Source organism: Folsomia candida, unplaced genomic scaffold, assembly GCF_002217175.1.
Source record: "Folsomia candida strain VU population unplaced genomic scaffold, ASM221717v1 Fcan01_Sc021, whole genome shotgun sequence".
Taxonomy (NCBI): Eukaryota; Metazoa; Arthropoda; class Collembola; order Entomobryomorpha; family Isotomidae; genus Folsomia; species Folsomia candida.
The window spans coordinates 1,365,199-1,390,956 of NW_019091213.1; the positions used below are offsets into that span (position 1 = coordinate 1,365,199).

Here is a 25,758-nt window from a genome sequence, read left to right on the forward strand (position 1 = left end):
TTTATTATGATGGATTCTATATAACCACTGCTGCTACTGGTCATAGTTCGTAATAATATAGTTTATCATACGTCGAGGGAACGAAGTTGGAGTGAACTGACCAGTATCAAATTTCCGTTTGTTAATCTACCAACAAATTCATGGGAATTTTACTTAATGGCCCAACTGAGTCTATTAATTAATTTCTTATTACCTAAAATAATAATTTGCATATTTCTCAAGAGTAAAACCAGACGGATTACCAACACGTTTCGTTTTATCTTCTTTCATTAGTAATAAACTGTGACAAATGACCGGCCTACTAATAATTGTGCTAATTCTTGGTGACCTTTCTTTGTAGACAACTTTTTTTATTTTGTACTTTTCCATCAAATTAAGTAGTAGTTAGTCTTACGACCCTTTACCAATCAGTCGAAGTATTCATTTAGAAGAAACATAAAAGAAATTGAACCAGCAGCATTAATGTCAAACACCACGCATTACTTCGAGTCATATGCGGCAAGATAAAACTGTCTGAACGAGGCATCTTTCTCTCCCCCTATCATTAAGTAATTACAAGTTATCGATACTTCAAAAAATGATGAAGGAGGCAGATTATAATAATAATTCAAATTGAACATTATTCCAAACCACTTGAAGAATCATAATCCCTTCTTTCTTTCACATCGCTAATTAGTCCCACTTCTAATTTAGCGGAGAAATTGATGTGTGCAAGAGAAATTTTACAATTTGTCAATATAAGATTACCACCATGTACGGTCCTCCTTTAGCGGCTGGCGAGTCATTTGTATAAATTATTATCCAAAATAAAATAAATGCTGATCATCTCCTCATCCTATTTCCTCCTCCATCCAACTATTTAATAATGCTCGGACATGCAGCGTTTATTTAGCGGACGCTAATAAAGAATAAAGATTTGTGTGTAATTGCGACATAAATTTTTGTTGTTGGTATTTCCAATTGAATAGAATCAAGATTTGTTAATTGGAAACGGAATCAAAAGAGTATTCCATCCAACAACCCTCCATCCATTCACTTTTCGCATTGTGTCAGTCGTGTCACAATTTATTTTTACAACTGCTTATTCACATGTACATACATTTGGCAGGTACTTGATTGTTGAATGGACTTACAAGACCACCAACCAAACCACACACACGCTGCCTGCAACAGGTTAATAATGTCAAACAAATCAAATGCATTAAGTGAGGGGATTTTTTTTCTACTGAATTCATGTATGCATGCTACGGCTATTTGCCTGCGTTTATTTTTATTTTGCAATTTTTTTCCAACATGCATCATTTACAGGAGATGTTTGTTTGTAAATAAAAATATCTATCAATGAGCGAGAATGCAATTCATGTTGCAAACTGCATAAGTAAAAGTAACACATAATTGACCATTGTGAATTGTTAGCGTGATGAGGTGTGATGGCATACAAAGAATATTGTTGATTCGTATTTACATATTGTGGAACGAAAGTAAAATATCTGTAAATATGCTGCAGTTAATTATGTACGAGTATCTGACCAGCAGTAGACATCAGAGAATAATGTAAATTTAAGTGCAAACATGGCCCCGCAGGCTACGCATGTGTATTTATAAGTGCACAATGTGCAGTGTCATTGATGCCAATTAAATATAAGGCTTGCCTATTCGAATGCTTGTATCACGGTTTAAAATCTGTGTGTAAGAATCTGCGTGCAGCAATAACCCAAAGCCTGATCAAATCCGACCTGGCTTGTGGAGAGACTAGAAGTCTCGTGTTTCAAAAAAAGTGGCTGGTTTAACCTTAGACCTCAGTTTTTCTCCTCGAAGCTGCTTTAAATTACAACGTGGATAATAGTCTGTAAGTCTCTGTGAGTGAGTGAGATAGGGTTCCACTTTTTCATCGTCCATTGTACATATTTAGTTACTTATGTAGAAGCCAAGAAAGTGAACTGGGATCACGTATAGATAAATCACTTTTTAATTAGTTTCCCATGGAGGAAGTCATAGGGTTGATCTTGTAACTATCTATACTGCTTTTGGTAATAAGGTGCTGCTGCATTATAGTCGAGAATGTGCCTCCTCCCTAGTCAAACGGTTATGTACGCATTTTTATTGCAGAATGAAAGATTAAAGGCGAAGATGAATACACTCGGGGTGATTTATGTCTCTGGAGAAAACGGGGAAAAGAATGATCTTGTCAGTAAATTCAATTAGGTTTGAGGGGGAAGCCCACCATTATGTACATTTGTATAACCAGAGAGAGGCAGCCTAGTTATTTGTGGGCACCCATTGCCCATTCTCATCATAGTAGCCTTGTTGTTGTTCTTGTTGTTCTTCTGCTTGCTGTCCGTTGGGATCACCTCCGTTTGGATAAACTGGAGTGGTATCATAATTGGTGGTCTGTTCTTTGGGGAGCTGGTCGGATTCAAAAACCTGAGATTCCTCGCCTTCTTCCTCTTCGTCATCTTCAGGTTCTTCTTCACCATCTCCTGTCACTTTTTTGGCTTTATTGCTCTCCGTAGGAGTCCGAGGTCGAGTCAACTCTTCGAAATCTGGGAAGATGGTTGGAGCCACGTTCTTATCTCGGTAGATAAGTTCCTCCCTCTCGGCCCAGAGTTTGTTAACTTCTGCGACCACTGTCTCATGTGTCCCCTCCGAGATAAGGCCGACCGGTTGCCATCGCCCACTGATGCATACGGACGGTTGAACCATGAATGTGCCCTCGGGGAAGGTGGACCCTGCTGGGGTTGGCACACCCACGTTTAAAATCGGGGCAATACTGTAAGGAGGGGAGTACGGTCGGAAGGGCGACGTGGGTCGATTAGTGGGCCCCCCTCCAGTGGAGTCTGGAAACTGGTTGTTGGTCGGGGAGGCATGGTTGTGGGGCGGGCTGGTGGGTGGGGGGACCAACATGGATTCACTCGACAACCAAACGTGCACCGTGTTCAAAATGCTTTCTGCAAGAGGCATGTGGTACTGGGTTGGTCGGGGAAAGGTGTGTTTCAGCGATTTCCTCTGTTAACGCAATAGAGAAACTTTATCGGTAACGGACAAACTTCATGCAAACATTTTTATACCTGAAGTCGTAAAAACTCTTTAGAAAACTTGGTGAAAATGTAGTCCGAATTAGTGGCAACTTCCACCAACGGGATTTCAACGCCTGGTCCTCTAACTGCGATTTCGGCTCCTTTCAGCACAGCGTCTTTGACCTCGATGTATGCCCCAGTCTCGCCTAAAAAGAAAATGGAAGCATGGTGAAAATATGATCACAAGAATCCGGTTATACAGTTAATTTAAATTTAAATATGAACAACTAACTTAATCGTTGGAAAAATACAACTTAAACAAAACTGTAAAACGGTCGAATTTATTTTTGTAAATTACCAACCTGGCCAGCCCCACGCGTGAATTCGGGAGATGCAGCCGGCCGGAACGTTCCCAACTTTGGACAACTCTGCCTTCGCCTTCTGAACAATGTACTGACCTGAGGCAACGATTCGACCAGGACCTGATCTGGTATGAAGGACCCCACCCCTCAGCATCTTCAGTGGTATACATGATCTCTAATTAGTCCTATGTCCATAAGTATGGTACAAGTAGATATAGTCTCACCTCCGCAATATAACATTGTGGTCCGTTTCCACCCACTATGATTCGAGCGTCCGACATTTTCGTTCTTTTGTCATTTATTGCTGTTATGACTTCTGCTATGTTGAGTTCTACACGAGAAATCCAATCACAGTTTTCTTCAGTATCGGCACGACTTAGATCCTCTGCCTGAAATATTTTATCTTAATATGTAATTACTCCAAAATTAAGTAATAATTACAAGAGTAATAATCTACTCAACCAGAATGAGAAGGTGGCAATGGTACAAGCAGAGAACGAGAGTCGAGCACAACGAGATTTTGAACAGAGATGGTGAAACCATGTCCATAATTTCCATAAAAAGACCTTCCATTTCTCTGTGGTCTGGATTAGGTTGGAACACTTTGATATGCAGCAACACTCCGGGTGGAATCATCGATATTGGAGAAATCAGTTGTGCAATCAACAATTCGAGCAGTTTGAGAGGAGGATTGACAATGGAAATGTTGAACACGGCAGCGTCACCGCGATCATGACCGCCGAATCCATGTCCGAATCTCTGCACATATAATTTAGCATTGCAGAAGATTTAGCAGAAGTGTCTCATGTTATGGTTTACCGTTTTGTTGGTTATTGTCATCCCTTGTAAAGCTGTAGTCGTGGGGTCATAAAATATGTCAAAGTACATGGCAGCGAAGTCACAAAAATCGTTGCAGTCCCCAATGAGCAAAGCCTTCCCGTTTGACTCAACTAGGACTTCATAAATAACCGGAGATTTTCGGACATCCCAACCTCTCAGATGCTTCATTTTGTCGCAAAAATCCTAAATTTGTGAAAATAACAAGATTACAGCTTTCTATTTTGTATCAAGCAAAATTCTCATTTTGTTTTTATTTAACTTTTAATGTAATTAGTATTTTACTGTAAATACTTTTCATGCCGTAGTCGAGTTAAGTAATGAGAAATTAAGATAAGATTGGAAAGTATATCGCATTATGCGTTAACTTTATGAAGACATACGTGCCAATTAAATTTATCCAGCATTTCGTGATGGAACTCCACCCTTGGATTTGCCCCAGCAATCTCATCCGCTAATTTGACAGCTTTCGCGAACCAGGGGCAGTCATTTAGCCCAACAATGTCAAAGCGGACCATGATGATGCAATGTAGGATTTTGGATTTTGAACAGTTACATTCTTGAGATTTTGAAATGAAAATAAAATATTCATTTAGTTTTAGTTTCATGATGTTACTGTGCAAACGACAACAGAATAAAGAACCAAACCCCCAAAATCAAGTCAATCATGTAAAACTTTCACTTCCTCAACGGGACAATTTATCTAATTTTATTTATTACTCGAAAAATCAAACATATGTCAGCCTATAAGTTAATAGAATTAATTAAAACGAGAGATTAAGAATGTTTATAAGGGAAATTATTAAAAAACTATTATCGGTATTGCTAACTTAATTAATTACACTGATGAATCGCTACTCGATAGTTTCCCCTTTCTTCCTTTGGTATTACTGGAGACTCCTTTTGTCCTCTTGTGTTTCATTCGTCTGCAAGAAAATCACACCATATAAAATTACTCTGGAAAAGTTTATCTTTGAAAAAAATTAGTGCACGAACCTGTTTTGATACCAAACCTTGACCTTTGTTAAATGATAAATTTTAAATAATTAGTGTAAATTGTTAAGTTTGGGAATATTTTGAGTATTTATTTACCTGTCTTTCACTGAGGTCTAACGACACGGCAATCTCGTATCGTCTAAGTCTCGTTAGATAGTTAGAATTTCCAAATTCTTTCTCCAAATCTCGGATTTGTTGTTTAGTGAAAGCAGTCCTTTCTTTTCGACCCTTTGAATCTTTAATAAAATTGCGTTTTAAACTACTGATTCATTTATTGTGTAGCATTACGTAGTTAGTAAATAAGTAAATACCTGAGGAATTCGAATCATCATCTCTGCAATAATCTGCTTCCTCAGAATCGCCACAAATCCTCCCAAAATACTGAGTTGATTCTGTCGATCCTGAATCCGAGGCTTGATAACCGGACGATGATTGACCATTCACAACAATTCCTTGGCGTAGCATATTGTTTGCCTTCCTTTGATTATAATAATCACTGTGATTCTCCATCCCGACAACTTTATCCCGACTTTTATTAATTATTGTCTCAATTGCCCCACTTCTGGGATCACTATTCCCATCTCCAATCCTGACCTGCTCCGCCGAAACACTTTCACTTCCACTAATAATTTGACATTGAGAAGACGACGAACGGCACGACGACGACACATTATGAATATTGTTGTTATCATCACTGTTATTATTATTGTTCCACCACCCTCCAAAATGATTATGATGTGCCCGTGGGTGGTACTGATCGGAATAGTACTCGTCGTAATAACTATTGTTTTGGGGAAGGTGAGAATTATCTTCGTTCTGCATCCAAGAATTGTCAATCGTGTAATACACTGTTGTTCCCTGATTGGCATTGGTGCACCTTCCGTCGTCCGCTAGACAGGAACTTTCCTCCCCAAAGTGTGACGAGTCCGATTCTGAGTTTATGACGGAACAGTCATAGGCGAGATTGGGGGAAGGAAAGTCGTGACGATAGTTGTAGGGGGAGGTGTAGCTGAGGGGGGTTTCTGCACCCAGTGGGGTTGACATCAAGGATGACGATGACGAGTAAGAGGAGTAGGAATTCATCGTCTCTGTAAAATATTTAGTGTCAAATTTTTAACTTGGTTTTAACTTTGTCCCAGTTGAGGCGAGACTGAGTCGTAAAATGTTGGGAGATATGTCTTTTATGTTGAACCGATTTTTAAGTAAGTTGAGACTTGACCACCTCCAGTTTTTCGGCTGCTCTTTACTGAAACATGAATGAATGAATGAATGAAATGGATAACATACCGCACACCACACTGGGCCCATTATTACTTCCTTGTTACATGAACCCTTAAAACAACAAGTAAAACTAACCGAACCACGGCTAAAAGTTTTAGTAAAAGTTGGTTGCTCAACTCGGTAGCTAAAAGTGGGCAGGGATATCCCATGGAAGAAATGAAATACGAGATGGTGATTTAAAGTTTAAGTTCCTCATGAATAAGTTGTAAGGGACCTTTTTCTTAAAAAAGTCTCCGTGTCTCAGCCAGACTGCTTGTCGCCTTCTCCTATATTTAAGTGGATGAAGTGAGACAAACTGCAGAATGGCAGCATACAGTTTTTGAATGGAATTATGAATGGCATTGCTGGTTAATTGGCGCACAATACCTACGATTAAGTATTTCGATTTCTTTCGATTGTTTAGAGTACGAACGATACAAATAAATCTCACTAGACTTTCAATAATTTCAGACGTTTGAAATTTTTCGAAATCCAACTCTATCTGGTCGTCCCTTTTACCAAAGAATATGCTGATCATACTTTGAACTCTACAAATGGGTCCGGTGAGGCAAGAAATATAATATTTTTTACAATTGTAAAACTATGAATTTGACTACTTAATAATACAAGAAATAATTATTTCTTGTACGAGGAAAATGAGACTCATATGAGACTTACATATTTCTCTCCCTGAATGATGCCTTCTGCTCTGGTTTTATGCAAATACTATTTGTAGCACAAGCATCTAAGTTCGTGAATGAAAAATCTAATTTGTGCATTTTAGGTGCAGAATTTATCCAATCTTCATAAACAGCTTGTACATAATGTTGCAACCCATATCCATCTCAAATAATATGATGCATGGCCGCAAGTTATATTTGTTGCCACCTACATCTACATCTTGTTCCATGGTTGCCACTATTAATGTCCTACACGTGGACGTAGTTAGTCCTCAAAACTAGAGATGTGTATGTAAATGCTTATTTTGTGGTTATGAAAATTCGAGTAGATCTGCAAAGAAATAAAAGGATTCGACCTTCCGTCCGTTGCTCATCATATCATCATCACATGACGAAAAATATCTCTTGGCGTGACCAAGAGCAGCAGCACAATTTTAGATCTGGAATTCTCATCAAGCAACGGAAAGAAAACATAGTTTTGGGCTCATCAGTCACCCGATGCCACGGCGTTGACGGGGTTGTCGGAAATATCGAGTAAAAGTGAGAAATTCTTATTATTTTATTCCTCGCTGAAATAAATATATGTTGGTTAACTGCGACAAGTGATAGAGTGTGCAGTACATACAGGAGTCGTCTTATGGTGAGCTATGCAAATATATCATTATACCAAAGTCTCTGCATTTTATACTGAAATGCATTTCATGTATTTCAGTTTGTGCTTTTATTTGTTTTCCCTTCAGCTATACATACGTTTGCTTTAAGCCCACATCATAATATATTTGTAAATAAAACAAGAATTTTTACAATAATAATAAACAACTAGGTTAAAAATAGAGAGGATGATAAACTGTCGAATTTAGCTTGGGCATGATATATTAATAAAAGAATGAAATTTTTATAAATTAAGCAACGATATTATTTTGAATATTTGATATGATTAAATATCACAATTATGAACATCAAACTATTTGTAGTCAGTTAAAGAATACTGCGACTGTAAAATAGTATTACTGTCCTCCTGAAGAAGGAGTTTGAGATTCGTTACTGCCAAAGTTTGCGGAATTACTCGCAATCACATTGACATCTGACCCACCACCTGACGCAGTCAACGGAGTGGAAGTCACAGAATCTACTACACTACTGGTCACAACTATTTGTTGAGTTTGTGGTTGTTGTAACTGAGTGTTATTGGTCACATTAACGTTGGCTGGAGACGGGTTCAGAATATGTTGTTGTTGTTGCTGCATTCGAGCCACGGGCATTAGGACGGTGGTCGTTGTTGTCCCAGGTGGAAGAGGTCTACGAGCAATTCTAACCCCGGGGTTGTTGGCAACCATGGACGACGCTGTGGGTCTTACCCCGGTAACCGGAACTGTTACAAGTCGAGTACCGGTCGTGCCTCCACTCACGGTTTGGGTTTGCCACACTGAAAGTAAAATAAACATATCAGGTTGCATTCTATGCACACACTCTGCTAAAAGATGAATTATACGCATTAAGGTTTAGATGGTTAGAGTTTAATTAGTCTAACCCTGTCCTCCTGATACGGTTGCTCTGACAGTGGCGTTAAGGGGTCTCATTCCAGCCGTTGCAATTGTGACCGGTCTCAACATTCCCGACGCAGTTCGTGGTGAACTTCCTTGTGTCAGGATAGCTCGCGTCATACCACCACCACTCGTGGGAATACTTACTCTTACATTTCCAGCAATATTTTGTCCTGTTGCGGTCCTAAGAGTGGTAATATTTCCAATATTTCCCTGAGCCCGAATAACAGCATGTGTACCCCCAGCTAATGCCGACCTCAATTGTGATGCCGTCATAGTAGCTGCTCTAATCCCACTGGCCGTGGTTACTGTGCCAGGTTTCACAACACGATTCCCAGCCATACTAATTCCCACAGCGGGGATCGGTGTTCTAGCGACCGCGGTGCTCGTACTTGTCACCGTCCCCCCACTTCCAGTACTCACAATTGTATTGGGCGATCTTGACACGAGCTGAAATTGTGTGACTCCGGTTACTCCAGATCTTGCAGCTAAACGAACCGTGTTATTTGCGGCCACTATTGCGGAAGCAGTGCTGCATACGGCAGCTGATGAACTTGTCATTGTTACTACTTGGCCAGCAGTACCACTGCCTTGTTGTCCCGAAGACTGTACGGTTTGAACAGCAGACACTGGAAGTCGTACAGTAAGTGGGAGAGTTGTATTCACAGTGGATATTCCACCCTGGCCGGCTTGTCCTCCCGCCATAGGCTGTTGTTGCAAGAGGAGTCCAGACTGTTGAAGGAACCGCACAACTTGGCTCCCAGTAAAACTCTGAGTAACATTTCCTCGAAGGACGGTCGGAATACCGCCCAATCCTCCTCGGATGTTCACAAGAGCAAAACCAGGGCTACCTCCAGGTCCAACGGTAAACTGCATTCCAGAAGTTGGGATTTGAATCCCCCCCGAAGAAGTTTGAATAACGGCAGTAGTAGTTCCTCCGGCTCCTCCTGACTGAGTTTGTTGAATTTGAGTAGGATTCAAACTTCTAATCAGAATGGGCGTTGATTTCTGATTCTGCTGGTTGCTTAAAATGGATTGTACAGGAGTCTGTACCATTAAGGATCGTGCGATATTTCTCCCACTAAATACGACCTGTTTCGGGGGATTACTCAACGTGGGCATGGTTGAATTTGGTTGAATAATTGTAGTAGCAGCTGCTGATAGCGTTGGTATTTCCACCGGAGTTGGAGTGGCAGGAGTAGTGGTAGTAGAAGGTAAAGATAGTGTCAAGTCTCCACCTCCACTTGCCAAAATTGTGTTCTCAGCCAAGAAGGGGACAATTTTTGACTTTGAACCGTATGTTCTAATGGGGGCAGGCTGGTTGGAATTTATTCCTGCATTCATCTGAATATTAGGAGTTGAAGCAGTAGCAGGTGCAGTAACCAGAGTAGAAGAAGTAATTAACATCTTCCTGTCCGTGGTTGCAGCCGCTACCTGCGCAACTTTCACCTTGGGTTTAGCCATGACACGCGGTTTAGTTTGTTTCACAGCGGTTGGGGGAGGAAGAGCTGGTACAGGCTTAACAATGACGTTAGGCAACGGCCGAACTCTACTCGCTGGTGGCCTGTATGTTGATCTGACTGGTAAACGACCAAACTTTGACCCCTTGTGACCAGCAGCAGAAGATCCTGCAGGTCTGTGCTTCTCATCCGGACCATTTGAAATCTGGTTTGACGCAGATTTCCTGAGATTGGTCCGGGTGCTGGCTTTGATACCTCCGGGATTTCCTTTGCTCACAGGTTTCTTCTTTTTCTCAGGTGATGGGGTTGAGTCAGATGAATCAGAATCTGCTGGCGTCACTCCTTTTGCTTTAACCACTGCTGTTGAAGTTGAAGTTGTTGCTTCTTCTTCTGCTTCACCATCATTGTCATCTGATTGTTGTTCAGTAGAAGCACTTCCTATTTGTGCAGCAAGAGTCTTGTTAGTAGCCAAATTCCCCCTATTGTAGATCTGAGGATGCATCCTCTCCAACCATTCACAATATCGACGCACAAATTTGTTTCTTCGATCACCACGTAAAAAAATCATTCGATTGTAGGCGGCTCGCAATACTTTGAAAATATCAGCATTGTAATACGGAGATCTACAAGTGCCAAAATAAATTTATATTCAATGATGATGAAAATCCATGAAATTTGCCAAAAATAAATTTAAAACCTAAAAATTACCTCAATACGGGATCAAAGTAGGGAGTTTTAATCCTGCACAATAAAAGAATCTCATTATTTCGAATTCGAAATAATCAATCATCATTCCACATGTTTCTATTATTTTATTTCATTCGTACTTGGTCAGAGTGCATAATTTTGGAGGCATCCTTTTCCTCGTTCTTTTAAATTGAGCAAATGTATCCTTTGCCATTGGAACGTGGCTGAAAGAAACAAAAGTTCGTTCATAAACATCGTCCTTTCTTTTTATCCGTTTGGAATCTGCGAGCATTTCCACATTCTTATTTTCAAATTCCTCCTTTGGCTTGTAACGTTTCATGAGTGAGGAATGGTACCGAACCATTGGAACGATTGGACCTTTCTTGAATGGCTTAGCCTTTTTCTTTTCCAATTCCATTCGTTTAAAGTTTTCTGCATACAATATCACGTTTACTTGTTTACAATATCATGTTTAATTATAAAGCACAAACATATTGACCGAATACGAAGTTGAGTGCAACATGTGTTTACTGAAGTAATTATAATTAAATTACCTAGAAATTCCAAGTTGATTTTCTCGGTAATTTTGGCTTCTTGGAACAATTCTTCCTGCGTATACTTTATCTCGTCAACTTGTCTCTCTCTCCACAGTTTTTTCCTTTTATCTTCTTCCTTTTGTCTTTCCTGAACCCGTTTTTTCGTCTCCACAGATTTCAAAGTGGTTGAAGTTCTGACAGCTTTCCGGAGTGGGGAGAAACTAGTCCCAGCCACACTTTTGGCTGGAGACTTGTCCTTCTCTTGCTTCGCTGTAGCCTTATTTTTCTTGCTAGATGGATCGTAAGGTGCTGGTATAAAAAGATTATCGTAATCATCTGATTTATCTTCATCATCATTCTCTTTTTTTGGTATAAAAAGATCATCAAAATCATCATCATCGTCATCATCTTCATAAACAACTTTACGCTTCTTTTTTGAAGGAGATTTTCCTTTTGGACTTTTTGATTCCGATTCGTCAGTCTCGGAAGCGTCAACTTCTTCTCTTTTCCTCTTTTCAAACTTGACTTTCTTCTGAGTTACGACTTTCTTTTTTGGACCCGATCTCTTAGTCGTTGGTTCCTTGTAAGCTTTGGTTACGAGTCGTTTTGCACGTTTTGGTTTGTCTTCATCATCTCCGTCAGAAATACGCTCGTCGTCCTCATCAATATCAAAGTCAGAATCTACCACATCGTCTTCTTCTTTCTCTTGCCTGTAATATTATACATACATATTTTTTATGCTAACATTTAAAAAGTTTACCATTATTTGTGTTATTTAATGAAATGAAATGGTTAAGTTTTACTTATATTCGTTATCATCCTCAGTCTCTTCAAAACCTCCGTAAGTTGTGGCGTAAAATTCATCTTCTTCCTCCTCGTTGATAAGCCGAGCCATTCGTGCTCCTGCTCCGGAGCGTCGTTCTCGTCCTCTGGCAAGACTCATGTTGATTTTGAAATTGAAAACCTGAAAAATTAATTCAAAATGTGTTATATTATCACTGATAAATATCTTAAGCATAATCACAATAATAAAACACATTTTGTCAACATTTATAAATCACCGGTTTCGTGTTCGTTTCTTGCAATCACGATAAATAAATTTGCAAAATTGAAAATTGATCAACATAAAATAAACGACTACTAGTTTTTCTTTTAACCCCAAATAATATTTAATGTTATTACCGTTTATCAAGAGTAACGTTATCAGATATGTTGTTATCTATCGTCTCCACGAACTATTATAATTATATTATTAGTTAACTGTATTTATTTTATTGTTGTTTTGATTTGAATTTGAACAACAATTAATAATTTTCGCCGGATTTTAACATTTAAGGGTGGCGCCGTTCACCTCGGGTTGAGTGCTCTCACAACAGCCGCAAATTGGACATGTCGACACATCGATAAAAACTAGATTGATAATCGCAGATGGAATTGCAGAAAGTATTTTTTGGCAGTGATTTTTTAGTAAGGATGATATCTAGGCATATTTTACAGCCCGCAGTTAAATTTAAGGATCACGATTAGTTTTGTTCAAAAATGTCGAGTTACAAGGGGCCGTCCATAAATTACGTAACGCAAAAATCCGATTTTCTAGATACCCTCCCCCCCATTAACATGTGTAACATAGGCACGATATCATTGATGCCTTACCTCTTGCGTTACGTAATTTATGGACGGACCCCAACTGCAAATGGGTATAAAAACACATTGACGGAAGTTAGTTCTCAAGTATCCTTCATATTCATATTCATCGCATGCGAAATCTGAAACTTTTTACGAAGCATAGAAAGAGAATTACATCCTGCTAATAAAAGTAATAACAAATGTAATCCGATCGGTGCCTTGATAAGAAGAGTAGTGCAAGTGCAAAGTGAGAATTATTGTTAGTGGGCGTGGAGGCGTGCTTGGTGTTTGGGGATGAGAAATGACGCGAGCTTTTGGTTTCTCTTGGCCATCTCATCATCCTTTTGCTCCGCTCTTCTCTATCTGCTTTCCTCACTCACTTATTGATTCAATTCGAGCCACGACATTGCAGCGAGCAGAACGGCGTGCGAACGGATACGCAGTCAATTTTTAAGTTTTTTATCAATTTTTGTTATTTTTGAATGAGTCAAAAAACCGAGAAACCTGTCTTATCTGGGCAGCGAATTAAAACTCGCAAAAGGGGTAAGAAAATTTCTACTGTTTTCCTCCTTTGTCTTATTTTTTGTGAAAATAACGGTGGTTATGAAAAGAGTGAGTTTGAGTTTATCTACAAATTCTGTTTTTTATGAGGTGACGATAAGAAAGTCGATATGACTTTAAGAGATATTAAGACGTGTTGTACAGGCGGAAAAGAAGGATTTCTCTTTTGTATTGTGTCGTTTTGAATGATCACTCATCAGCAGCAGCAGATGATGTCATCATGAATTATTGTGTGGTGGTTGTTATTGGTGTGAATGATCGAGTCAAGTTCGTCTCCCGGAATGATATTGGCTCTGTAATCTTAAAAAGAATTGTATAACATCCAGTTTGTCTTTAGGCTTAGGCTGTAGTTAGTTGTTGATGACCTTCATTCTTGACTTTGGATTTAATGGTTTATCTTGGAAGTAATAATCAAAGAGAAACGATGATAGGAAATGTACAAGGAGAGTGGAGAGATACATAAGGAAGACTGGCTTAAAAACTGATGATAAGAAAGCTAATTGTCAAAAAGAAGAAGCTTACGTAAATAGTTTCAAGTTCGTTTATAATGGTTATGGCATAGTTGACTATTGTGTATAGAATATGCTGATGAGCATATAATATGTACTTACTGACTTAAAAAGTATTGCATACACTATAATTTGAAATAATTATTTTAATATGGATGAATGAAATGGAATTTTGCTAACTCAACTGAAATATGACTCTATAATTTGAATATTTTGTTTAGTCCAGCATATCGATCATGCATATATTATATTAGTCATGCTAACGTTTTGCAAACTGGTAATTAATTTAATTTTTATTTAATTGCAGATGAAAAGGAAAAACTTGATGTTAATGGATTTCGCGACCAATTGTTACAAGGTCTAATTGAAGCTGGAACGGATTTGGAGGCCCTTTCTAAATTTTTGGATGGGGCTGGGGGAACGAAACTGGACTATCGACGCTACGGCGAAACCCTCTTTGATGTTTTAATCGCGGGGGGCATTCTTGGCCCCAATGGGGTCACTCCAGCCGAGGGGGATAAGTTGGCTCCGGCCTCCGTCTTTGCGACGGAGAACACCATCGACGCTCTTCGCCTACAAGAACAAGTCCGTTGAAATTAACTTGTGTAACTTAAATTTCAATACTTGATTTCTTTCTATCTCTCTTTAGGTTTTCCTCAAACTGACGCGGCGTTTCAAGTACCTCGAAAAACTATTTCAAGAACAAATAAAAAAGGTGTTTACTTACATGAAGAGGTATTCGGATGAAGATCGGATTAAATTGGCAAGAATGACGGCACTCTGGATTTGTAACGGCTCTTTACCCCCAACTTGTTTGGCTCTTGTTGGACAAGTAAGCTTAGTGAAAATATTTTGGTTTAATGGTCTTATTGATCTAATTGCTATCCATTTATTCACACTTCTAAGGAACATCTTGTCAAGGACAACGTTGCTCTTGATTTCATTTTGGAAGTGTTTACAACTTGGAAGCAAGAGAAGGGTGTCTCTAACGTCGTTTCAGGTTTGAAGAAAAGTGGTCTCGAGTCGAAGTATGCAATTTAATAATAATCAAATCTGTCTCCCTTCATGACATGCATTGCTAACCAAGCATTTTCTATTTGAACACTTCGCAGGATGATGGAGTTTTTCCCTTCAAACAAGCGCACTCCCGAGTACTTCAACAGTGTTTTCCAGGAGAGGAATCTGGCTGAAATTGTCCGTCTCCAGAAGAACCAAGCTTCCCAAGAGATGAAACTGAATTTGCATAAGGTCGTGTCTGATGCGTTGGATGAAGGCAAAGCGGCAAAAGACATCATTGCTGAAGTAAAAGATTATTCAACCAAGAATAACTTGCCGGAGCACGAAATTGTGACTATTGTAAGAAAGATGACACCAGGGATTTGTATTTGTAAGGTAGTTGATTGGAATTGTATTTGATTGTTTTACATTTTCCTACAGGTGTGGGGAACACTTATGGCTGCTGTTGAATGGAACAAAAAGGAAGAATTGGTTGCTGAACAAGCTCTGAAGCACATTAAGGTATCTATAATAAATTGATTTCTTGATATCTATATCTGAACTAATAATCAAAATATTTTCTGTCTTTAGAACTATGCCTCCTTTTTGGGAGCATTTAGCACAACCCCAAAGGCCGAGCTCACCCTGATCTTGCGCATTCAAGAGTTTTGTTACGACAATATGAACTTTATGAAGGTTTTCCAGAAAATTATCTTGCTCCTTTACAAAAGTGAGGCTTAAGACAATTTTAACTGGTCAAGTATTTGTGAAATTATTTTTAAATGAAATTTTCGACTCATTTTCTTAGACGATGTTTTGTCCGAGGACTCGATCATGAAATGGTATAAGGAGGCTCATTCATCCAAGGGAAAGAGCGTCTTCTTGGAGCAAATGAAAAAGTTTATCGAGTGGCTCCAAAGTGCCGAGGAGGGTACGATTTTTAAGTCCAATTGTCATTTAACTTTTTGCTTCAAATTAAGTTAATTATATTTTACATTTCCTTCAGAATCTGAGTCAGATTCTGATTAGATTGAAGAATAAAATCCCACTTCAATTTTCATCTCTACCAATCATTGTCCCATACCATCCTTGAGATGAACTTGGTACCACTACCACAACTGTTGATTCCACTACACACTCTGCAATCAAATCAGTAAAATTATTCAACATCGATCTTGAAATCCGTTGTCCATCCATCCATCATCATCACTACAATTATCGTCGTTCAAACTAAATCGGATTTTATCGGATTCATAAAAAAAATCATCATACAGGTTAAACAAATTAATACAAAGGGTACAGAGGAGAGAGCTAGCTACTTGATAAATTACTAATCCGTTCATTCAAAATTTCCAATAAACAACTCTCTCTCTCTCTAAACTCAGGATTTTAAGATTATGAAAAAAGAACAATTCTGTAATTATTATTCATCATCTTTGATCCTTAATTTGTTTAGGTTCATTCAATTAGACAATGCTTATTATGTAATTTCAACAAGTGATCTTATCAATTCGTTTCGTATATTGATGTGCTAAAATATGTAAGACACCTTGTTCTCCGAGTTCGATTCGATAAATGTTAACTTATACTTTAAGATTATGATTACGTTACAATTTTCTACATTACTTAACTTACATACACACGTAAATATATAGTGTTAAAAATGAACATACATAATACAGTTCCAAAAATGTTCTTAAAATTTACAAAACAAACGGTGTGCTTTTTATAGTAATTGTTGGACCACATACCTGAAAACAATTCATCAAAATCCACTTTTTAGCCCGAGTCAGGGACCGGTATGTCTGTGTGTGTGGGCTTAGCGGACGAACCACTAAACCGATTTTAACGAACTGATGTTTAAATATGTACCTCAACAGGGCAAAATCGGTCAAGTGGTTAACTAGTGGTTCGAACCAAAATTTCAAAATAGATTGTTAATGACTCGTAGTGAAAATTTCCGAGGTGAAATTTGAAAATTTTCCACCAGTGAGACTCATACGGATTTTCAGAAATTGCCAGATTGGTAAATAAAAATTTGGTCCCAAGAGTCCAATATTTAACAAATATTCACTGGGGTAGTAATAGTCCGAGTTCGGACAAAAATTTAGAGGCGGACTCTGTCCCTGACTCGGGCTAAATGAAGTCTCCACTGTAGGCTTTATGCTTCATCACTACAATTCAATTTTCATATAATTAACTACAATATTAATATTTCACTCTACATTTTACGCATGTGATTATTAGTAATTGTTTACGCAGTCAACTTTTGGGTTCGAATACTTGTTCGTTTTTTTTGGACAAGAATTTAATAGTATATGATTGGTGGTGATGGTGTGATTCCTCACCGATATTCCTGTGGTTTTACATAAATCAAAAAAATCCGACCATTTTTAATCGTCATTAAGAAAAAATACGATATTTTTTTGAGTCATCTTAAAATAATTTTATTAGTTCATGCTTCAGAAAAAAAAGTTGTTTTACGTAATTTGATGTAACAGTTCATCGGTGTAACTTTGCGAGTATGAGTTCCTTATACAACAGTATATACATACATATAAAATCATGAAATTCGATGATAACTTGCTTCATCACGGGACCTTAAGCCTGGTATAATTTTGGTCATGACATCGACTTGAATGATGCATATTGAAAATAATAATAGTTAAGATTACTCAATGTATTTGCTAAATATACAATTTAATCTAATAACGACTTGTGGTGGTGGTTTAGCGTTTGACGACAATTTGAAGAACATGACTTGCCACCCGACTACTTTTGAAGTAAAATATTTTTACCATTTCTTTAAAAAACAGATCCACTCCATCAGAAGGAGGGTTCGTATTATACTGCTGATTAATATCCGTTCGACGGTTTCCTTACATAACAAAAATGTTCTATATCTATGCAATGTTATCCATAAACTGATAAGCATGTCTTGTGAGCGTAAGTAAAATGAAGAAAAGATGATTTTAACTTACCATAATAATACGACATATAAAATAAATCGTAAATATTAAATACAAGTTTGTGGTTACGCATTCAAATGAGGATTTTATTCTCAATTCTTTAGATACACCTCCACTTTAAGGTTAGTTAGGTCATGGATAAAAAGTAAGAATTAATGGGAGGAGCTGGGTCATTAAGAAGATTTCAGGGATTTATTTGGCAGAGAAAGAATATGAAAACATCCTTTCTGTTGACTGAGGAGCACATTTAAAAATTAAAATGTGAGATTACATAAGAAAGCCATAGCATATAGCATCATACATAATTTTGGATTCCTCAATGCACACAGAACTTTAAGAGGTAGCAAGAAAGTTAAAAGGTCCAGGTTTCTGAGTCTGTCCAGGTGTCAACTCAGCATTTCACTTCATTCACCCCGAACTTCCGTAGTCCATCTCCTTTCTATTCAGAACTCAAAAAAAAAACCAATTCATGACAATATTCAATAGAGAAAAGGAAAAAAAAGATGAAAGAAATTGGACGTGTCTCGTTTCAGCCGTAAGAAACTTGTAGATTGTATTGCATCCCAAAACGAGACGAGATCCATTCTTCACTTGTTTGAGCCTTTTAACAAACAGTTTAAGATTACCTTTACAGCGAGCAGTAAGTAAAGTAAGCAATAATAATAACAGATTCTCCATAGATTGAAGCGGATTTTGTACGTAACAAATACATAACTTTCTTCTTTTAGTTGAGATTTTACTAAAAGTTTGCAATCTGCTTGCTCTCCTGAATTTTTACAGAGAAAATCACCCAAAGGGATTAAAAATTGAACCCAGATCTTCACTATCATCGAAAACATCTATGCATCGAACTCTTATGTACGAGTATGGATTGCGTGCCCATCACGATTAAAAGTATTTTCGAGAGATCCTTCAAACTGAAACTGAACGTTGTGCCTGGGACCCTTACAAATGTTCTCTTGGGAGGAAATAAAGCTGCCCAACTTAATCTAACCTGAAAATTTTCTCCTACTTTGAGGTACACCAACCAATCTGTCTTTTGTTGTCGGTGATGAAACTATTGGATTTTAAGGAGCAGCTGCACCTGGCATATGCTGCATGTTGTACATTTCGGAATCCAATTTACCAACCAAGAAGAAGCATGTATTTATGTGGAAGACAAGAAGAAGGTGAACTCACCGAAAGGAAAGGAGAAGAGGCCTGAATAAAGGAGATGGAAATTCAGCCAGAAAGACGACACGACCGACCGACGTAACATTGAATTATTATATGAACCAAAACTTCCTCGCTCGCTTCGTCGATGTCAAACCGTTCAGGACGGCATCAACCTTGTTACCTCATTGTTGAATCGGTTTGAAATGGGGATCGACCGACCCTACGCATTTTATTTCATTATTTTATTTATTCTATTTTATGAATCATTCTCAAGATTTACAACTGTTATTTCCTATTCAGCTCGCTGGTGGTTGGTGTGGGCCCTTCCAGTCCTATTCAGAAAGGAAAACACCTTTACACTTAAAGGTCTCTCTCGCATGCTCCTCGTCTTTACTGAATTATTGAAGTCTTCTTGCCTCTGAGTGAGACAGTCTCACTGAGACTGACTGAGAGCTGAATTAAGAATGTGATGTCTGGTTGGGTGACAGAACAACAACCCAACGATAAACTATGTACAAGGACCAACTTTAAGCACAAACCCTGTAAAGGAGAAGTGCATCTCTAACCGAATCTGTAAAATATTTAGTTGGGCCAATTGTATATTGGATGCAGCCAATAATGCAAAAGGTGAATGGCAACTTGTATGACCAATTTACTTTGATTTATATCAGTTTGAGACAGTTTTATGAAAATGTGGTAAAACTACAAGTCGTAGGCAATAACTTGATACTATTACTTCAAATTGTCAGTATACTTATTTTAAATTCGTAAAAATTAAAAATTGACATCAGCTAAATTGTATTTATTTTGCAAAACATCCTGCGCAATTTTACAATTTTTTGCTACAATTTTGTCATTTCGTACTACTTTTGTTTAGTAACTTGAACAAAGAGAAGAGAAGCGTCCTCCATAAAAAAAGCCACCACAGTCTTGCTCCCTTTTCACTTTAACGTTGTGTATATACGTAACTTTAAAAAAGTTGTCGCCAACTTGTAAATTTGAAACTAGAAACGGAAATTGATACCGTTTCTTGGTGCGTAGTTCACCATTTGGTGACCGTATCTTTCTGCTGATATACCGAGAGAAAGACAACAACCAAGGGAGGAAGGAAAGGTTTGCCTTTTATTACCAAACTGGTGACTAAAAAATGATTTGAATTCGTCTTTCCATATTATACAGCAGATTGTTGTCTGGTTATGCTTGATGGTAAATTTTATGGTAATCATGTGTGTGATTTATGAATGAGTGACACGTTTGTCCTATTGCATAACAATACATATGCCCAAAAAATCAAGAAGATAAGAGACTGCGCAATTACTTTAAGGATTAGCTAGAAAAGAAGGACAAGGAGAGAGAAAAAAACATCATCATGACTCATTGTTTCACGATGATGAGAAAGATTCCCACGAATAATTCGGTAAAAACAGTTTTTATCTGGTTAGTTCTGCAAGGAAGCAGATGATGATGAGAGACGGGAGACTTTAAATTTTGGTCGTCTCAGAAGGTTGGTTCAAATTGAATAAAAGTCAAATTGAAAATTAGTACAGCGTTACTCTTTTGTTTTTATAGTGCAGAAGAAGTAATAAGAAATGAGAGCGAGCACGAAAACAAGACGCACAAAATATCCACGGAAAACCACAAAATAAAATGATCTTTTTTGTGCACGTCATAAGTAACTGACCAAATCAAACTGTAACACACGTGAAATAAGTTCTTCTTCTGGTGAGGATGTGTATGATGGTCGTAAAAACTAATGGGAGGCCGGGACCAGTGCAATTTGACTTGTTAAAATGCAAAGAGTGCACTAATCTCAACCTCCGATTAATTCTCATTTTCCAAGGATGAGATGATGTTCCACCAGAAGAAGTCGTCCTCCGGATCGCGTCATGGTCCTTTCTCTCTGCGCACCTCAACCTCACTGACGAACTTCCTCCGACCCACGCTCCTTTTGTATATCAAACGTGAAGGAACCTTCTTCTTCTCAATTGTTGTCACCCACCCACCCTTCCGCCGCCGTCGTCTTGTTGTCTGTACCTTTGAAATTTTTACTCCTCTCTTTTTGATAGGAATTGTATGGAGCAACTCCAGAGAGCTTGACGTAGGTCCAGCATGCGAAGGGAGATTCTTTATCCGTACTAAAAGGCCGGGACCAGTGCAATATTACGAGATGCAGGGGATCAAACGACCAAATAATGCAACCAGTTCCGACCGATAAGTAGAATATTGGGATCTCGCTCGAGGCACTTGTAAACCTTCCTTTTCCATCCCATCTGCTGATCCACGGACGGACTGGAACTGAGACCGGAACCACGTTGCGTTTTCCTTCTTTCTTCTCAGAAGAGAACATTTTTTTCTCCGTGTTTCACCTCCGTCCGTCCCCTTGTTTTCTTCGTCTATTTTTCAAGGGTTAGGAATAGCGGGCTGTCAATGAGCTACATACATAGATTGAATATAAAACATGAAATTAGTCAGGAAACTATAGCTTGATTTCTTAATATGATTTCCTAGTTTCCTTTTATGCACCGACCCCAAATAAACCACACGCGACAGAGAATCCCATAATGGTTTATCTCCAAATCACTTTTAGTATAATCTGATTACCTGTTAAATACACAAAAATTGTGTCCTTGCTTCACTGATGCGCCTAGATCACAACCTTGCTTCATTTCCCAATTCAAATAACATTCCGCAATTCTTAAACATATTACAGATATTTCTGTATTCGTCCTTTAATATGTACGCAGTATGCGGTTGGTGAACAAACAAAAGTAATGTAACAAGCACGAAATAAATTTGGAAGATTTTGAACCCAATTTTTAACGGTCCAACAACTTAAGCTTATTGCATCCTCGTCGTCGTCCTACCCTTTTCCAACAATTAGATGAGCTCTTCTTCTTCTGCTCCTTCCTGAACCTGCACTTTTTTTCGAGTAACATGCCATGCAATGTCATTGTCATCATCATCCCCTCCAAAAACGGAACAGGTTAAATAAACCCAACTACATAAATACACCACCTCATTGATTCGCACACACAAAGTAACGTTACCAAAAAAAAGGTTAGCAGAAACAAATTAAACGCATATGCACGTTTCAAAAGATGATGTGATAAAATAAAATCATGATACGCAAAGCTAAATACACCAAAAAAAGTACGTCATACAAGACACAAAAGACGTAACTGTTCTGCCCACAATAATCTCATCCTCCTTGCCCTATCATTTATTCATGTCGATTAAAAGTTGAGATGTCATGCGAGTAATGAGCGAGCAGACATTGCATTATGTGCAAAAGTTTTTAACCAAACAACAAAGCCGTACTTGATACATAAATGTGTGCATACATAAAACAAAATTAGTGCAACGAAATAACATGACAAAATATGTTTATGATGTAAAAAAATATGTAATATACAGGATGAATTTGAGCTTTATGTTAGTTTAAGACTGGACAAATTAGAGGATTTATTCTGTATCTAGCCATTCTAATGAGCATCCTTCCTTACGCTTGCTCTGTTATAAAAGCACCATTCTGCAACAGATCATCGTCGTCATCGCATGCTTTTGAATTGTAACATGCGTCCAACCAAATGCAACAAGTGGTTAACCGGAAACAACATATGGAGAATGGAGAAAGAGTCAGAATAATGGCTTGCCTAGCACACAACAAGGGACGACCGAATTGAAGTAATCACAATAATATGATGGTCATCATGATGGACTGCGACTCACTCTTCTTGTGCTCTCATTGCTCCCAAGCTATTAAACTTTGACTTGACTATGGTACATACATAGATCCACTTCATCTACACTTACTAATCAAAAGCCCGAGGGAACTACTCGCAGCATCATCAACTCTCTTAAAGAGATGATGATGATGTTTGGTTTAACTAACTCAAACTAAACTGGAAAACCACAAACGGCAGGAAACAAGAGTTTCTCAGAGACGAACAAATTCAGATTACTGCGAAACAATATGCATGTTCTGAGAAGAATTGTGCAACATACCAAAACATGCTGAAAGCAATAATGTAAAATGACCAGGTTAAAAAGAGTTGCACGATGTGAGACACTTTTATATATTCGTAATGGAAAAAGGGTTATGCTTTTAAAACTGCACTTAACTGAACATCATCTGAGACTCTCCTATTTCAGCACACTCTTGGCGTAATATTCGTTTCATGCGACGAGAAAACAAAGGCTTTTAAAGAATCATAAAAACCAAGAGCTACTGCTACCAACCTGAAAAATTATAACGCTCGATAATAATACCATCGTCGCCGTGATCATTTTATTCGTTTCATGGCTTCAGAAACAGGGCATGGCACCTGTACCCACGCCACGAAAGAACGACGCTGATGGGAGGAGTGACTACCTCACATCACCTCAGATCACATCTGCTCATTTTGAGACATTTGTTAAAAACTTTGCTACTCTAGAGCACAGTTACCACTACCACAATAATAAAAAAGTAAGTAAGCATGCATATACCCTGGCTGACGCTAGATACAATTTCCGTTCCGTTTACAGATACTTCCTTTTCGCTTTATTATTTGTCTCTCTCCTTGGTCTTGAAGCATAAAAAAGGCAAAAACGAGATTGAGGCAAATTAAATTAACTGGGTTGTATCGTGTACGTACGTAGTAAATATGTTAGTGATTAAGATGATACAAATTTAGTATATAAGGAGGGAAGGAAATGGCTATTTTTATTTTATGACACGAAACAAACTGCACGAACATTGTCTAATTAAACTTCTTGTTTCAATTAAGATTAACACTGCAGGCAAGGAATTACTCGTTTTATTTCACGGTAACAATCAATTCCTTAAAAATATACTGCTCAAAAACTACTTCCTTGGATTATTTAATTTTCCTAGCAGATCAGCAAGGTAATAAATAACAATTCAATTCATTCCTATGCTCATCAATTCACTACCCCCAGCACAACAATGGTTGGCTGATATAATATCACAATCTTTGTCTAGATGATCATGATCTTGTAATTATTTACTCTTTTTTTTCTACATCGAATGGTGTCACTATTATTTATTATTATGCAATTCCTAAAATTAGCAGCACAGAAGACAAAAAGATTTCTACAAGAGAGAAACATAATTTCTTTCCCCCATTCATCTCATAATCCAATTCAGACATTTCCAACTCGTCCATTGTTGTTTGCCACCAGTTTTATTCTAAGCTTTTAAAAAGTTTAATTATTTACTCGACGGTCAAGTCAACAACGGTACAGAGAAGGGAATAATGCAGTCATAAAAAATAATGAAATGATGAAAACTCCCATTTCAGTCCTGCTCTCATCATCATACATATCATCATTCGCATCATGACCGTGAAATGGTATCCCAGCCAAGCTCATCTCTGCTTGCTATATTTATGCGGTCTATTGCATTGTTTTATTCAAATTTAAATATTTCAGAATTTAACTGTATCGTACTTGCAGCGAGTAGAAAATACCAACCACTACATGGTTTATGTAGATCACTAACTTTTCTTTCGCATTCACGTTCCTCCTTCCTCGGCCAGCCAAAAAGTAGAACAAAACAACATAAATTGAAGCAATTTGACACTGGCTTGACTTGGGTGCTTGCTGCATGAAGCATTTTACATTGAACAGAAACGGCACACAGTACAAAATAAAATTGATATTATATAAAAACGTGGAGGAGATAACGAAATGTAAAATAAGCTGTAGGTTTTTTATACTTTTTACAGCAATTTGTAAAGCACTTTAGCTTATCAGATGTGCATCGGAATTCAGAACAGAGATTAAATCGCAACGTTAAAAACTCGCCACCTAATAACTCTTATTGCAAAAATGAAGATTTATTATTTAGGAATAAATCAGCGAATCATTTGTTAATCCGAGCCTCAGCAAATCCATAACTGCTCAATTATCCGCAAAATCAATTCGAAACAGTGTGGATTAATGGGACTGCTTTACAACCATGATAAGGAGCGAATTGATCAAGAGAACATGAATTTGATCCCCTCTGCCGTCCAAGCAAAACCAGATAAAAAATTATTTTTGCATACTTTTACTAACCATCCGAGTAAACTATAAAAGGGATGAAAAGGTGAATGTTACATAATGTAGTAAAAAACGACTTCCTTCCTGTACCCACTTTGACTTAGCGTTGAAGACACTTTGTAAAGCTAATCTGGCAGGATCGATCCTCTTTACTCCATTTCACTTACAGTATATGGCGTCTACTATGTATGTAACAAATCTTGGGCAAAATAGTACGAGCTATTTAATCCACCTGCACCTTTTATATGGTGCCATATTTGAGCGATCTTGTAAGGATTGCTATTCCATGATATGGTGCTATTCACATTGTGAAATTAATACGGATAGATAAACTGTATATCAAGTTTAAATTATTTATTCACGACCCACGACCACCACTAAAATCTAAAATCACTCGCAAATGGACCAGAACGGAACCAAGTAACGTGCTAAAACGAACGAAATAAGATTTTCTTCAAGCCCAACAACACAGGACTACCGCATTTGACAACTTATTCACTTCTCTTGACAAATTGTCG

The 25,758-nt window shown here is 37.9% G+C and overlaps 5 protein-coding genes and 1 long non-coding RNA gene across 8 annotated transcripts; 1 reads left to right on the forward strand and 5 right to left on the reverse strand.

The window, feature by feature from the left end:
- Positions 1–1,734: 1,734 nt before the first annotated feature.
- LOC118438460 lies at positions 1,735–3,747 on the reverse strand. 2 transcript variants are annotated; one of them, XM_035858773.1, is made up of 3 exons: positions 3,604–3,747; positions 3,380–3,533; positions 1,735–3,223 (listed from the first exon to the last, which is right to left on the reverse strand). In XM_035858773.1, exon 3 carries the CDS (start codon positions 2,959–2,961, stop codon positions 2,260–2,262), a length of 702 nt encoding a protein of 233 aa, XP_035714666.1. In that variant the 5' UTR covers positions 2,962–3,223; positions 3,380–3,533; positions 3,604–3,747; the 3' UTR covers positions 1,735–2,259. Both variants share the same exon structure in this region, with proteins under 2 accessions (XP_035714666.1, XP_035714667.1).
- Positions 3,748–3,832: 85 nt separating this feature from the next.
- On the reverse strand, positions 3,833–4,734 carry LOC118438453 (putative malate dehydrogenase 1B). The gene is made up of 3 exons (XM_035858766.1): positions 4,600–4,734; positions 4,199–4,402; positions 3,833–4,138 (listed from the first exon to the last, which is right to left on the reverse strand). Exons 1-3 carry the CDS (start codon positions 4,732–4,734, stop codon positions 3,833–3,835), a joined length of 645 nt encoding a protein of 214 aa, XP_035714659.1.
- Positions 4,735–4,914: 180 nt separating this feature from the next.
- On the reverse strand, positions 4,915–7,008 carry LOC110858564 (homeobox protein Hox-A4). The gene is made up of 4 exons (XM_035858821.1): positions 5,524–7,008; positions 5,309–5,448; positions 5,213–5,235; positions 4,915–5,142 (listed from the first exon to the last, which is right to left on the reverse strand). The coding sequence occupies exons 1-4, from the start codon at positions 6,293–6,295 to the stop codon at positions 5,055–5,057; spliced, it is 1,023 nt and encodes a 340-aa protein (XP_035714714.1). The 5' UTR covers positions 6,296–7,008; the 3' UTR covers positions 4,915–5,054.
- Positions 7,009–7,828: 820 nt separating this feature from the next.
- Positions 7,829–12,885, reverse strand: LOC110858428 (mucin-19). Of its 2 annotated transcripts, XM_022107207.2 has the most exons (7): positions 12,562–12,885; positions 12,183–12,343; positions 11,398–12,089; positions 10,984–11,275; positions 10,865–10,897; positions 8,684–10,779; positions 7,829–8,578 (listed from the first exon to the last, which is right to left on the reverse strand). In XM_022107207.2, the coding sequence occupies exons 2-7, from the start codon at positions 12,320–12,322 to the stop codon at positions 8,160–8,162; spliced, it is 3,672 nt and encodes a 1,223-aa protein (XP_021962899.1). In that variant the 5' UTR covers positions 12,323–12,343; positions 12,562–12,885; the 3' UTR covers positions 7,829–8,159. The 2 variants fall into 2 exon arrangements, with proteins under 2 accessions (XP_021962899.1, XP_035714712.1); XM_035858819.1 differs by lacking the exon at positions 12,562–12,885 and having other exon boundaries at positions 12,187–12,316.
- A 487-nt stretch (positions 12,886–13,372) lies between these two features.
- On the forward strand, positions 13,373–16,786 carry LOC110858379 (protein krasavietz). The gene is made up of 9 exons (XM_022107144.2): positions 13,373–13,548; positions 14,383–14,660; positions 14,725–14,907; positions 14,982–15,103; positions 15,188–15,431; positions 15,513–15,593; positions 15,663–15,801; positions 15,880–16,002; positions 16,078–16,786. Exons 1-9 carry the CDS (start codon positions 13,488–13,490, stop codon positions 16,098–16,100), a joined length of 1,254 nt encoding a protein of 417 aa, XP_021962836.1. The 5' UTR covers positions 13,373–13,487; the 3' UTR covers positions 16,101–16,786.
- Positions 16,787–17,600: 814 nt separating this feature from the next.
- On the reverse strand, positions 17,601–21,181 carry LOC118438474. Its single transcript, XR_004836820.1, has 2 exons — positions 20,877–21,181; positions 17,601–18,479 (listed from the first exon to the last, which is right to left on the reverse strand). It is a non-coding gene; the product is annotated as an uncharacterized LOC118438474 (long non-coding RNA).
- Between the last annotated feature and the right edge of the window lie 4,577 nt (positions 21,182–25,758).

Coding starts and splice junctions, on each gene's coding strand:
- LOC118438460 (XM_035858773.1), bottom strand. CDS start 2,961: ATGCCTCTTGCAGAAAGCATTTTGAACACGGTGCACGTTTGGTTGTCG.
- LOC118438453 (XM_035858766.1), bottom strand. CDS start 4,734: ATGGTCCGCTTTGACATTGTTGGGCTAAATGACTGCCCCTGGTTCGCG. Junction 4,403..4,599: donor TGGATAAATTTAATTGGCAC/GTATGTCTTCAT, acceptor TCACAAATTTAG/GATTTTTGCGACAAAATGAA. Junction 4,139..4,198: donor TGACAATAACCAACAAAACG/GTAAACCATAAC, acceptor TTATATGTGCAG/AGATTCGGACATGGATTCGG.
- LOC110858564 (XM_035858821.1), bottom strand. CDS start 6,295: ATGAATTCCTACTCCTCTTACTCGTCATCGTCATCCTTGATGTCAACC. Junction 5,449..5,523: donor TGATGATTCGAATTCCTCAG/GTATTTACTTAT, acceptor ATTTTATTAAAG/ATTCAAAGGGTCGAAAAGAA. Junction 5,236..5,308: donor TAGACCTCAGTGAAAGACAG/GTAAATAAATAC, acceptor CATTTAACAAAG/GTCAAGGTTTGGTATCAAAA.
- LOC110858428 (XM_022107207.2), bottom strand. CDS start 12,322: ATGAGTCTTGCCAGAGGACGAGAACGACGCTCCGGAGCAGGAGCACGA. Junction 10,898..10,983: donor AAATTATGCACTCTGACCAA/GTACGAATGAAA, acceptor TTTATTGTGCAG/GATTAAAACTCCCTACTTTG. Junction 10,780..10,864: donor TACTTTGATCCCGTATTGAG/GTAATTTTTAGG, acceptor TGGCACTTGTAG/ATCTCCGTATTACAATGCTG.
- LOC110858379 (XM_022107144.2), top strand. CDS start 13,488: ATGAGTCAAAAAACCGAGAAACCTGTCTTATCTGGGCAGCGAATTAAA. Junction 15,432..15,512: donor AGCACGAAATTGTGACTATT/GTAAGAAAGATG, acceptor ATTTTCCTACAG/GTGTGGGGAACACTTATGGC. Junction 15,594..15,662: donor AAGCTCTGAAGCACATTAAG/GTATCTATAATA, acceptor TTCTGTCTTTAG/AACTATGCCTCCTTTTTGGG.